This window comes from Apis cerana, linkage group LG9 (assembly GCF_029169275.1).
Source record: "Apis cerana isolate GH-2021 linkage group LG9, AcerK_1.0, whole genome shotgun sequence".
Classification (NCBI taxonomy): Eukaryota; Metazoa; Arthropoda; class Insecta; order Hymenoptera; family Apidae; genus Apis; species Apis cerana.
In genome coordinates this window covers 7,927,196-7,940,083 of record NC_083860.1, presented here as the reverse complement: position 1 = coordinate 7,940,083, position 12,888 = coordinate 7,927,196, and the positions used below count along the sequence as shown (strand labels likewise).

At 45.3% G+C, this 12,888-nt stretch overlaps 1 protein-coding gene across 6 annotated transcripts in view; it reads right to left on the bottom strand.

Moving 5' to 3' along the window:
* Window positions 1-12,888, bottom strand: part of LOC107992698 (acetylcholine receptor subunit alpha-like 1) — a 204,850-nt gene that overhangs the window by 113,594 nt on the left and 78,368 nt on the right. For all 6 annotated transcript variants that reach the window (XM_062079368.1, XM_062079372.1, XM_017048724.3 and 3 more), the window contains exon 5: window positions 5,577-5,757. In XM_062079368.1, coding sequence (XP_061935352.1) covers window positions 5,577-5,757 — 181 coding nt within the window. The remainder of the gene's footprint in view (window positions 1-5,576; window positions 5,758-12,888) is intronic.

The following is a 12,888-nucleotide window of genomic DNA, read 5'->3' as shown; positions in this document are numbered from 1 at the left end:
AAGGGTGTATCTCGCGAGAATGCGCCGTCCTAACTGGGAAACGAGATACGCCAAAAATAAAACTCGGACCACTCCGAAGGATCGAGAACGGGTTCGTAGCGAGTGAAAGATCCAATATTTTCATCCGATTTTATATCTTTCCAGATGGAGATCCGATTGTTCGGAAGAGATGCGAAGAAAAGTCGATGATAGCGAACGAAAGAAATTGGATACCCTTAATGGACGCGGGCTAAGGCGGAGTGGTGGATGGGGATAAACTCCCCTGGCGAACGGAGCCAAATCTCTCCTCCGTCCAACTTGCATCCCCTGGCTAGACATCTCCTAGATCCCTCCCCCTGCACTTCTCTCGGATCTTTCGATAGCTTCGCGAGAAGATCGCCGCGCGTTAAATCGCACTCTCCCCTTTCGGACTCCTTCGTTCCGCTCTTGTCATATTTTCCCTTCTCCTCCCTCCATGAGATTTCAAAGTGATTCATTTCTCGTTCCAATTCACGATCGGCTATACAACTCCCCGCTCCGCATATTCCTCGTTTTGCCAACTCCTCGAAACTCATAATTAACAGCAATATCCCCTCGATATCTTCGAACGATAGTCGAACCGCTCCTTGATTAACCGTATATAAGGAAGCGCGCAAGGAGGAGGAATACATTCCTCGAGTATTTGGATTATATCTGGCTGTTAATCATCCGTCTGAGCGATATCGATCCCTCTTTACCGAGTATCGAGTCGAGGCTGTATTTACACGGCAAGGGTTCAACAGTCGCGCAAACGCATCCACCCCTATTCGATCCGTCGATCGATCCCTAATTGCGGGGGAAAGAAAACGCGAGATGGTCCGATTATCCGACTTGTTGAGCCTCGCGATTCAAAACCCTTCTCGAAGGGAACGAATCCTCGCCTACTTTTACGAGTGTTACAAACTGTTCTCGAAAAAAGGGATCCCATTATATTCCTCTCGCAACGTCTCTAATAATACCACTGTGATGCGTGGAGGGAAGGGGTCGAAGTTGAGCCGAGCGGAATTTTTATTGCGCGCTCCGATCGCCTAACAGGCGAATCCTTAAAGCCTCGGCTCCCATTCCCTGCAATTTACTTTGTGAACGGCCGTATTTCGTCGAATGTCAAACCTTGTTTGCTCGTTACGTGTGTATATATATATATATATAGAACGGATCGATAGCTTCAGTCTACTCCCCGAGTATTTGCGCCGCGGCAGAAATAGAAGGGTAATACACTTATCGTCGGTGTTTATGAGCGTACGTGTTTTGTTTTATAAAATTTCCCCGCCGACTACATTTCCACGCCTCTCCCAACGAGTTTATCAACCAACGTTCCCTAATTATAACCAAAACTTTTTTCCTAGATAGGATATTTCCACCCCCCTCCCCATTCTTATAATACCGTTTTCGTGTGAATTTTGTCGATAACGTTTACGGAAACACGCTATATATACATATTTATATCAAGATATTTTTACGTATAATTTTTTAATTATCCCATCCCCACTTGCCTCTCTCCAAACGCTCCGAAACGCTCTTAACCGCCACTCCATTTTTTTCCGTTTCGCCGAACGTTTCTCGTCATCTCGTTATCAAATTCGAGCGACAGTCTCGTTCCGGGGAACACGCGCGCCCCATATTTCTTCGCTTCTGGCCGTTGTCAAAACGGATTACGCGATCGAGAGCGGAGGGGAGCGGAGGAGGGTCGAAATGCGAGAAATGCTCGAGTTGGAACGTCGAGGGGGATGGATCGGAATGGATATTCCACCCGTGGAACGGTTTTATCGTTCCGGGCGCGGGATTTATTCCCGCGATGGTTGTTCACCCGGTCAAATCCACCAACAGCTGGATTTGTTGGGACGGTGGATAAATCTGTCCATCCACGGGAGAAGGTCAACGGATGGTGTTCTCCCCCACAGGGAGAAGATTTCGATCCAGCCCTGTCGTGAAATTATTCTCCCTCCCCTTCTTCCACTTCTTCTTCTTCTCCATCTTTCGAAATTTCGACCGGTCTCTTTCTACGATAATATCGACCTCTTGATGCGAGTTATTAGAGATCTATTTTGGAACACCGATTACCGCACTGTTAGTTTTCTTCTCGTTAGTTCAATCAGTGGATTCGATTTATAAAAGACGTTCCTAACAATCGACGTAGCTTCGCTTCGGTGATCAAACGAGAATCGATACACGTTCGAGCGTTTCCGGAGAATCGCTTCGAGTCGTATATCGATCGAGGGGGATGGAATTCGAGGGAAAAAGGCACGCATCCGTCGAGCGGAGGGAGGAAAAGTTTCATCATCGAGAAGGGAGGGTGAAGAGCAGGGTCGATGAATCGTGACGTTTTCCCGATGCCTGGCTCCGGCCCCCAGTGTCGAGAGATTAGACACGTCTGTGTAGGGGCGCGAGAGAAGGCGTGAAATATTTCTCGCGGGTAGAAAGCCTAAACCCCCCTCGTTTTAGGCTGCCGGAGGTGTTTAAGACACGGGAGGATGTTTCGAAGCTGAAAGCCGCTAAGTGCGGCCGATCAATTATATCGGATTTTCCTTTTCAACGCCTTCCCCACTTTTCGTTCCTTCCCTCGACGCATTATTTCGTCCAGGAGAATTTTACTTCGTCCATTTCAATTCCCAAAGTTTCTTCCTTTACTTCTGAAAGATGGTGTCCGTTTGTTGTGCGGGAGTAATAACAGAGAAATAACTTTGTCAATTTTGAAACTGGGAGGCTTGCTGATGGCATAAACATGCTAGCACAGAGGATTCGTAAGGATAGATCGAGATTGTCGATGCTCAAGTGGAACGTAATAATTAGTTTTCTAATTTATTTCCTCTCCAATGGTTATTAAAATGGTTTGAAGGAGAAAAAACACATGATTCTTCGTGCACGAACTTTCTTCCCTTGAAACGAATATTAATATAAAAGAGAATTCTCGAGTCCATTGGAAGATCTCAGTTCCAACGCTTTTCCATTATTGGACACGGGTTTGGGATAGGAGATGTTACTGATAACGATTGAGAAACGATGAGAAATTAACGTGGCGACTTCCAAGCTAGCCCGAAGAACGAGAAAGAAACTTCGAGAGAAGTTACGAGGAGGGAGACAACTTCCTCGAAGATCCTCGAGGACACTGGAAAGTTTTTATTTTGAAGTCGGATAGTCGAGCGGAAATTCGAGTGGAAAACGTAAAATGCGCCCAATGTTTTCACAAATAATCCCATAATTTTGTTTGATCCCGATTATCCAACGAGCCATACGAGTCTTTCCAATTAAAATCTATCTTTCCCGCTCCTCCATTTTAAATTATTCAACTTCATTTCCCTCGTGAAATTTTGTGCCTCCTCTCTGACGCGTTTCGACGCGTAGAATAACGTAGAATTGCAATTTCCAGAGAAAGAACGACGACCACCGAGTCGTTGGTTAAGAAATTCATCGAAGATTCGCAGCGTGGTTCTGCACCGGCATGAATTATTCGTCATATGCAACGAAACACCGAGTTCGAACCGTTTCGGAATACGGAGGGGGGTCGGGTTCGAAGCAACGAAAGAAAGAAAGAAAGGAAGGAAGAAAGCAGCAAAGGGGAATAGAACTGTCAGCGCAAAACTTCCAACTTCTAATAAATAGTTTAGACGCGACGCGAAACGTTTCTTGGCAACGGGGCTCTTGCCCGGAATTCCATCACTCTTCCGCCTCATTTATATTCCACGCGATGAATTCGTATCGGTGGAATTTGGAACGGAAACGCTGGGTTTGATTGCCGCTTCCGGGTCCGACTTGATATCCTCCTATATCGAATTAAGCCATCGTGGACGATGATTCGCGATTAACATGACGCGTGACGCGGCATTTTCTCTGAAAATTTCTCTGAAAACTTGGGAGATTAATCTCGGCGTTGGAAAACACGATTGAGAGATAGAAGATATAATTTTTCGGTATCGAAACGAAACCGAAGTTTGATTATACACGATTTCTTAAGGAATAGCTCGTTGGATCCGTAACCGGAGCTGGATAAGAAACGTGTCTTTAACGGGTTATCTCCTCGAAAATATCGTTCGAAAAGAAATTTGAAACTCTTGCCAAATTGCCATTCGAAACCAATCGCTTCGTTTTTCGATTGTGATCGGATCGAATCGTCGGATCTCTCTCTGGATATTTTCATTCGACCTCTTTCTCCCCGATCGGAGATTATAAACGATAATATTTTTGGATTTATCGATGGAACTGCGTCAGAGAAAAGGGAGACGGGAAATGTATACGTAGATTGAAATATATGTAAATGTAATAAATCGGATACGAGATGGGAGCGAATGTATAACACAGGGAAAGCTCGAGTTCCGAAAAGAGAGATTGTTCGAATATCTCGCATTGCAACGCGGTTCACCGAGCCAATCCTCCAGGTCCGACCGACAGGTTACATTTCTTTACTTTTCCCGAACAACCTTTCCCCTTCCTTAGGGAAGAACATCTTAACAATTTCTCCGCATTTCTATCCTATTCCCGGTATCATCATCCGCAAATAAATCCCGAGAACGTCCATGTTATTCCAAATGGATTACCTTTAAACGGCGAACCAATCTCTCGTTCCTCGATTTTTACGCGTTCCTTTTCCTCGCACGACGCGGTGCGATATTTTCGCCAATTCGACGGGAAATTTTTTTCCTACGGAAGCGTAATCGTGCTTTTCTTGTTTTCTTTTCTTCTCTCCCTTTATCTCGCATCGCTCGATTCGCCAAGAAATACCTTCCGATCGAAATTCAATTTTTTTATTGAACGAATAAAATTCCATTCCCCGAACCGATACTCCCCAAGAAATTGGCCGATCGAATGGCCGCGTAAAACCGCGCGACATCCTGCCAAATTACCTCCCCTCCCCTCCGGCCAACTCGCTGTTATGGAATTTTTTACTAGTTTTCCAGCCAGTGGCTTTCCATTGATCCCGCGGAATCCCGTGGTTTTATTTAGCATAAAGTTTTACGCGACGTGCCCCGAGCCATGACCACCGGTAACAACGCCCGTTCGTGGAATGCTTTCCGATGGAGGCGGAAACGATCGGCGAAGAGAAAAATCTCGTTATGTCTGCAGAGATGGGACACGATTTTTGCCACAGTTGACGAAATGACGTGACGGATAGAAATCTGGAAAATGGAGAGGAAGGAGACGAGAGGAAATAAAAGGAAAGAGGTATCAAATACACGAAAGTCGTGAAATAATGATTCCGAAAATCTTTAAGAATTAATAAAAAATAAAATATCGCGAGGAATTGGGTCGATTGACTCGTTGAAAAAGTCTAAAGACCAAAGTTAAAAATGAAGTTACTTTAAGTAATTGCTCGTTAAAATTCTCGAACAACATTTATTCGATCCTCCTCGGCGGTTACAATTTTCTCCGATTATTATTATCGTCATAACATTATCGTTATAACAATAAATTGTCCAAGTAACTTTATTCGTAACTTTGGTTAAATTTTCACCATCGCTGGGTACGATGTTGTTCGCGTTAATGAATCGATCGATCGACCAATGGTAAAAGAGAGAATGCCAACTCGAGAGGATCTTATTATTATTATTATTCCTATTACTCACCGTGTACCCGTCGTAAGTCCACGAACCAAACTTCATGAAGCAAGTCTGCTCGTCAAAGGGGAAGTACTCCACGTCGATCTCGCAAAATGATTTATAGATGGCCGGCGGTTTCCACACGACCTTCCCCGTATGGTGCAAAATTGCCTTGGTCATAATGGTCACCTCGTAGTTGCCATCGGCGCTGAAAACAAAATTAATGTCCATCCTGATTTACGTCCCCTTTTTACCCGCCCTCGTTAGGGCCCCCTCTCCAATATGAAATTCGCGCCCTCCTCCCTCGTTAATTAATCACGCACAACCCCGTTTCCTTTCCTACCTACCTACCTACGTTTCATCCTTATTCACCCTTCCAATCGACGAAACTACTCGTGAAAAAATACCTCTCTTCTCTTTCCTCCTCCTCTTTTTCTTCTCTTTTCTTTCTTTTATTCTCGTTAAGAATAAACTTCGATTCGAACGAGAGGATACTGGAGAAGCTGAGAGGAGAGGAGAGGAGAGGGGAGAGGAGGCAAAGTTTCAACGAGTATCGGAGATAAGAGATAAGAAAATCCTCGACGATAAACAATGAAGGCAAGGTGGAAAAAGCGCTACACACACACACGCATACACACACAGAGGAAAAAACACAACTGTGGAGGGATAAACTAAGGCGGGATAACGCGGACGGGATTTCTGGTACAATACGCACGGGTGCAGCTGTCGTTGCTTGCAATTGCACGACTTGTTGCGCTATTTTCCTTCCCCCTCCCTCTCTCCAATCTTATATTATATTAGCCCCTTCGTCGATTACCCCTTCTTCAATCCCCCTTTCCTCCGGGGTCGATAATCGTCGCTTCGATTCGATTTTTCAACTCCATTTTTTCTTTTTCTTTTTCCATTCTTCTCCAACAATACGAATAATATTAATATATATATACACGAGCGTGAAAGATTTCTCGTGGTGCAAAGTCGTGGCGATATTGAAAAATCACGCGGAGATCGCGCGTTTGAATCTCTGATACGAGGAGAGGCAGCAGGTGCGAGGTGATTTCGAGCGGATAGCCTCGAGGATGAATGAACGCTGGAAATTGGGGTTGCGCACGTGTCCCCTCGAAACAAAGGTGTGGCTTTTTATCGTAAATGAAATATATGCCAATACGAAAATAGATGTAAAACTCTCTCGTTACCCGTAAGCCGAGTAATCTTGTCGTTTCGATCATTCCTGTATTCGACACGAACATTCATCCACGCGATCCGTAAAAGAAAAAAAAGAAAGTCGCATCCAGATTGAGTTCAAATATCTTGTAATATATTTATGCGTGATATCGCTTTGTCCTTTTCGAAATCGTACGTAACAGAACAAAGATATCCACAAGTTTACTCCTATTTCCTTTATTAAATACACCGTTTTACTTACCGCTACTTTTGGTCAACAAACCAAGTTTCGCAATCTTACTCCCCAACACGAAATATTGGACGAGAAAGGTGTTGCGAAAGGAGTGGCAGCAAAGTGATGGCGAGGAATAATATTAGGAAAGCGGAGATGATTACGACGGATTATTATCGCGACGGGGATGAAAGTCGGAGGGAACTTGATCGCGCCACTTTCGACCGATTACCAAAAACGGCAAACGTCATCGGCGCAGTCGAGACTGGAGAATAGAAACGCCGCAGAATAGTTTCGCGCTCTTGATTCCGGTTGTAATCCGCTTTGAAGACACGTGCAAGCGGATTTGCAGCGTTTAGCATTAAACCGGGACCCCTTGATCGTCGCGGGGGCTTTGTTTGCTACGAAACTTCAGCATCGGATAAACTTTCCTCCTCCCCTTCACCCCCTTCATCCTTGTAATCAGGTTACCCAGAGAACCTACTCTCCTGTAGTTGATACCGAAGGATCTTTCGAGCCAAGACTCCGCTCATTCTCGACTTTTATACATATATTTTTCTTTCTTCCTTTCCTTCCTTCTTCCCTTCCATTCTTTCTTCGCGTAAATCCTCGCTCTAACTTGCAAGGAAATTTCTTGAACGCAATCATCGGGATCATCGAGCGATCCTTCCGCTCCACCGAGATAGCAACAATGGAGATTATTATCCGGGACACAGGAGGCCACTTCGATATCATTACCACTAATTACAAGCGTGGCGGTAATAATTCCTCCAGGAGGCGGTGGTAGCACGCAACAAGGCGGAGGCGCTTCATCATTGGCAATAAATAGTTGCCAGGTTCCATGAAACCGCATCTTCGACCCCCGTCTTCTCGTGCGATACGACGGCCTCGTTTCACAAATCCAGCGAGGGATTCGATCGCGTGTCCACGAGGTTACGCTCGGTGGATGTTATGCGGGGAGGTGAGCGGGGAGGAGAGGAGACTAGCTATCTAATTCGCATAAGCACGGCTCGATACGGCGAGAATTAGCAGCGGGCTAATTGGTGAGGAGGGGGGCTTAACCGTGCAAAATTGCTCGGAGACCGAGCGGAAGTGGATGCGACCCGAGCCGAGGCCACGAGGCTTGCCCTCCCCTCCCGGAGGGGAGAACAATGCGTCCGCCGGTCGATTATAATTCCGCGGCGAGCGAGCCACGAAAGGCTGACGTTCTAAACGCACCGCGTCTCCTGCTTCCAATCCACCAAGCCCAGACCTTTGTTCCTCGACGACGGGGAGGAACTCGTTTCGCTTCCCGACGATTGGACGGCTGGGAGTAAGTAATTAACGAAGCTTGCGATCCCGATGTCGCGCACCCTCGGATGGGAACTTGGACGTCGAAACTTATTAACCCGGAAGAGGTGGCGTTCTCTCCGTCGATCGTCTCGATTTTTCTTTATTTTTCTTCTTTTTCTCTCATCTTCTCGAGCCAGAATTCTTGTGCGTTAACGTTGGAAATGATAGAAAAGTGAACTTTTCTTTGAACTTTTCTACTTGCTGTTATTAAAACTCTTACGAATAATAATTTATTCGTCAATTATTTCGATTCGCTTTTCGTGTAAATCTCCGCCCTTTTATCTGCGAATTATTATTACGTCCGGAGAAACGATCAATTATTGAAGTAACTATTTAAATTTTTCATCCATGGGGGATGATCATTCTCGGTGGAGGACAATTTTCGGTCGGTCTCTGCCGATGTCGATACGTCCCATTTGTCACTGGATTCGTTCCTTTGCATCCCCTCCCCCTGCATCCTCTCCTCGAGTGTCCCTCTGGTCGTTCGAAACGGGGGAGGAACTGACGGGAGAGATTGGAGGAGTTATCCTCGCGTTTCAATCGCGTCACAGACACCGAGGACGACTCGTCTCCATTATCTCTACGGATTATCTAAGAGAATTCGCCGGGAGACGCGAGATTCGAAGGGAGAGACGGCCGAAACTCGAGACTACTTTAAGTCGTTAAACTAATTCCACGAGTTAATCCACGCCCCGCCGAGCTCGATCTTCCTCCTCCAGGATTAGAAATAAGAAAGGACTAACTGCTGCTTTCGCGTCGGGACGAGGAAAAAGTAAAATTGGGATGCTCCGCTCTTGAATTCTTGGAATCTTCTAATTGTCCTTCTTCTATGCATCTCAGTGTACAATTTTAAAGATATTCGCGCGTAATAAGTTATCAACAGCGAATTCTGTTCACTGTAACATTACTATAATTAGGAAAAACATTAAAACTAATTCCAGTTATTTCAGGATTGATTATACGTTTTAAAACTGATGAAGAATTCCACCTTCTTCCTTAAACGTTCTCTCAAAATCCCACTCCTTCCTACAAATTCAATTAAGGAATATCGAATCCCGAAAGATTGGATGATACATTTTGATTCGTGATCCTGAAATTGTCGTAAATCGGAGTTGAATTTTGCGCCGCCAAGCTTGATACGCTACTGGAAACGCGAGAGACGGGCACGGTCGGCGGATCGATATAAGTTTCAGTGGTACGACGCGATATTCCGCGGCCTGTTTTTGTCCTCCTCTTCCGAGCGGAGAAAGATCCCATTCCGGCCAATTAAAATCGGATCCTGGATAGTCGAGTGATCGATGATCGCGGGATCAACGAGGCGTCCACGCGCTTTTCTTCTCTCGCGTCAGCATTGTTTCTTTTTTTTTCTCCCCCTTTCGAAAGGCGCCTCGAGAAGAAAGAACTTGGCAAGAAGAAGGAATTCCGACGAAAGAAGCGCAGTACATAAATTTTCGTCGATAGTGATCTCTCTCTCTCTCTCTCTCTCTTTCTCTCAAGACGAGGGTCGAGAGTTATCGTTCCTATTAAAGGATTATCCGGGGGAGCGTATTTTTCTTTCGTTTACACGAGGGTATATCGCTAATTGCCAGCTCGTAACTCGTACTACTAATTTCAACAGATTATTAACAGTGTTTAACTTCAGTTTTAATTAAGATCCGTCTTCCTTTCTTCCTTTCTTTTTTTCTTTCTTTTTTCTTCTTCTCTTTTTCTTCTCCCCCTTTTTCTTTTGCCCCGCTACGAAAAGCAGATATCCTACGGTTATTAAAAACTGAGCGTTTATCGCGGAAAAATTGAAAGTTCGAGAGGGGGGAAAAAAAAAGTATATTAAATTTGATTCCGGATCTATACAAAAGCGCGTTTAAGATTTAAGTGTATTCGGTGAATTGTCGAAAAATTCTCGAAATGGGGGGAGAAAGAAAGGAAAAAAGACAATAATTTACCATGGTAAGTTACTCGTAAACAATCCGTTATCTTTCTGAGAAGAAAAGGAAGAAAGAGAAAAAGGCACGTAAGTAACGACGAATCCTTCCACTCGATGGAACCGTAATGGAATGCCGAAAGGCGAACAAAGGAGGGTGGGTGCATAAATCGCTATAAACATTAATATTCGATATGGGAGACACGGAATCCCTCTTTAATACGTTTAAAAAGTGGGCACGAGGAAGGATAAGAGATCGTGATCGGGGTTCCCTCGATAGGATAGGGAACGGTTCCACTGACTCGCAACACGTTTCGGCTTCCTGGGGAACAACGTCGTTCGTAAATCCCAATGAACCGCGTCAGCGAGCACGTAGACCAACCCTCCCCCTCCCAACGCTGGAATTATCGAAGGAAATAAATCTCTCGACGTGGAATCTTAGAGGATCTGGAGAATTGTACGTACATGTAAGTGGATAGAAATATTAATTGACGCAAATGTTATAAATATTAACTGATGATCGAGAGGGTACAATTGAAACGATAATTGGACGTGTAATTTTCTTGTTCAATTTCGGGCACAACGCGTTTCACGCGCGGATCACAGGATGCGATCCTATCCTGTCCGGGGAAAGGGTGATGGTCGTTGGCAAATTTGAAAATATATTCGATGGAGAAATTTCTATTCCCCGTTGCGATCCCCGTTTTATGGAAATATCACCGATTCGCATAATTTCGTTCGCCCGATTGAATCGCAAAATAACCGAAATATCCCAAAATGCTTGTCCAACTTATCCGGCTTATCGAACAACAAGTCGCGATAATAATAATTTTGCGCGTTTGAAATTTTTTTATCGAATTTGAAAGAATCTCTCTATATATATATGACAAAGTATCGATGCATGGAAAGAGAGAAAGAGAGAAAATAAAGAAGAAAAGAAAGAAAGAAAGAAAGCGATATGGATAAACGTATCAAGTCTTACAAATTAGAGTCTTACCGTTAAAGGTCTTCCTTCTTGGAACTGTTCGTGATAGCCCGTGAGAGAAGGTTAATAGGATGAGGGTAGCAGCGTAGGAAGCCTTCGTTGAAACCTGGGAATAGCGGGGAGTCGAAACAAGACAAACGAGCCGGGTGCACGCGATTGGGGTCGGAGCCGAGCCGAGTAAAAAAGATTATCGTGGATTTCGCGGCGAAGGTCTGCGATCCGTGACCACAGCGGTTGCTCTATCTTTCCACCGTTTCCGGCTCCGAGCAAATATAGGCGAAATTTTCAAACTTTCCAAAATTCCATCCCCATTCAACTTCCCGCGTTAATTCCTCCTCCTCCAATAATATTAAAGTTTAAGGCAACGCAAGCTTTCGAAGTCGAGGAGAAATCGAGCGACACTCGAAATCCGAGATTGCTCAAAGGGAATCAAACCCGCTCCCTTCCGTGCGCTCAACTTCCGTTCCCTCGACCGCCTACGACGGATAACATCGTCGCACCCCCGCCACTTAGAAACCGAAACACGCCAATTAGCAATCAACGTGTCTGCTCCCCCTCCCTTCGCTCCCCGACATTTCAATTAGCGAGGAAGCGACGAGACGCGCGCGTGTTTATGCGGGAAAAGCGCGTTTGCTCGGCATCGAGTGGGCGGTTTCCGTGCGAGGGGTGCAGGTGCTCGAAATCCTAACAGGGCCACGTGCACTTGGCACATTTTAGGTCGCCCGGCCAGGCCGTTATAAACGCGAGCCCGGATGTCGGGGCGAGTGCTCGACGTCGGCGTCGACGTCGACGACGGGAACACGGGAAGGGTGACGAAAGTGCGGCTCAAGGGGGGAGAGAGGAGTGAGGAGCAGGCGACGATACACGGATAGGCGGCAAGCGTACACGACGGGGGCGATGATACAGCGCAGGCGAGCAAGGGTTCGCCATAGAAATCTCGACAAAGAAGATAATTCCATTTCGGGGATGCGGTGGGTGGAGGATTTGTTTCGAGGATCGTTCCACATCGTCTCGGGATCGTCTTCGGGGAGGTTCGTCGCGCGAAGATGAAGGACGAGATAAAGACGAATGTTAAGATTTTATTTCTCCCCTTCTTATCACTCTTTTTCCTTTCTTTTAATTTACGCACGCGACAACCGTCGGTGCATAGAAATGGAAAGGATTTTATCCTTTTGAAGCTTGTTTTTTTCGACGAAAATTCGAATATCACGCGCAATGACGCGTCGTTGACGAGCGATGAATACAGAAAAATAAATAATTCAACGGGGAACGAGTTTGGTTTTTTATTAAACGAAAATTGAAATTTATTTCCAATTATTTATCGAACGTATCAATTCTTTACGCGGATCAAGATTTCCAAAAGGGGTAATAATTGTTGGATAAATATCATCATCATCATCATTCCGTTATTCGATTCGGGAGAATCACTTTTCTATTCTTCCCAAATTTCAAACCAGTTTATCGGGCTAATCCAAAAAATTTCATTCTCCCATAAATTGGATCCCGGCTCGGGAATGTGATTTCCGTGGAAAACGTTTCAATTTTTGTTCCACCTCGGGAGAGGAGCGATAAATCACCCCGGTAAATACGAGCGTTAATCGGCTAACGAAGGAGGAGGAAACAAACGAAGAGGGTGGGTGGGGGAGGAGAACGACAGAGAATATACACACGGTGGATATTGCGCATCGTATGAAATCGTAACCTCGGTTAA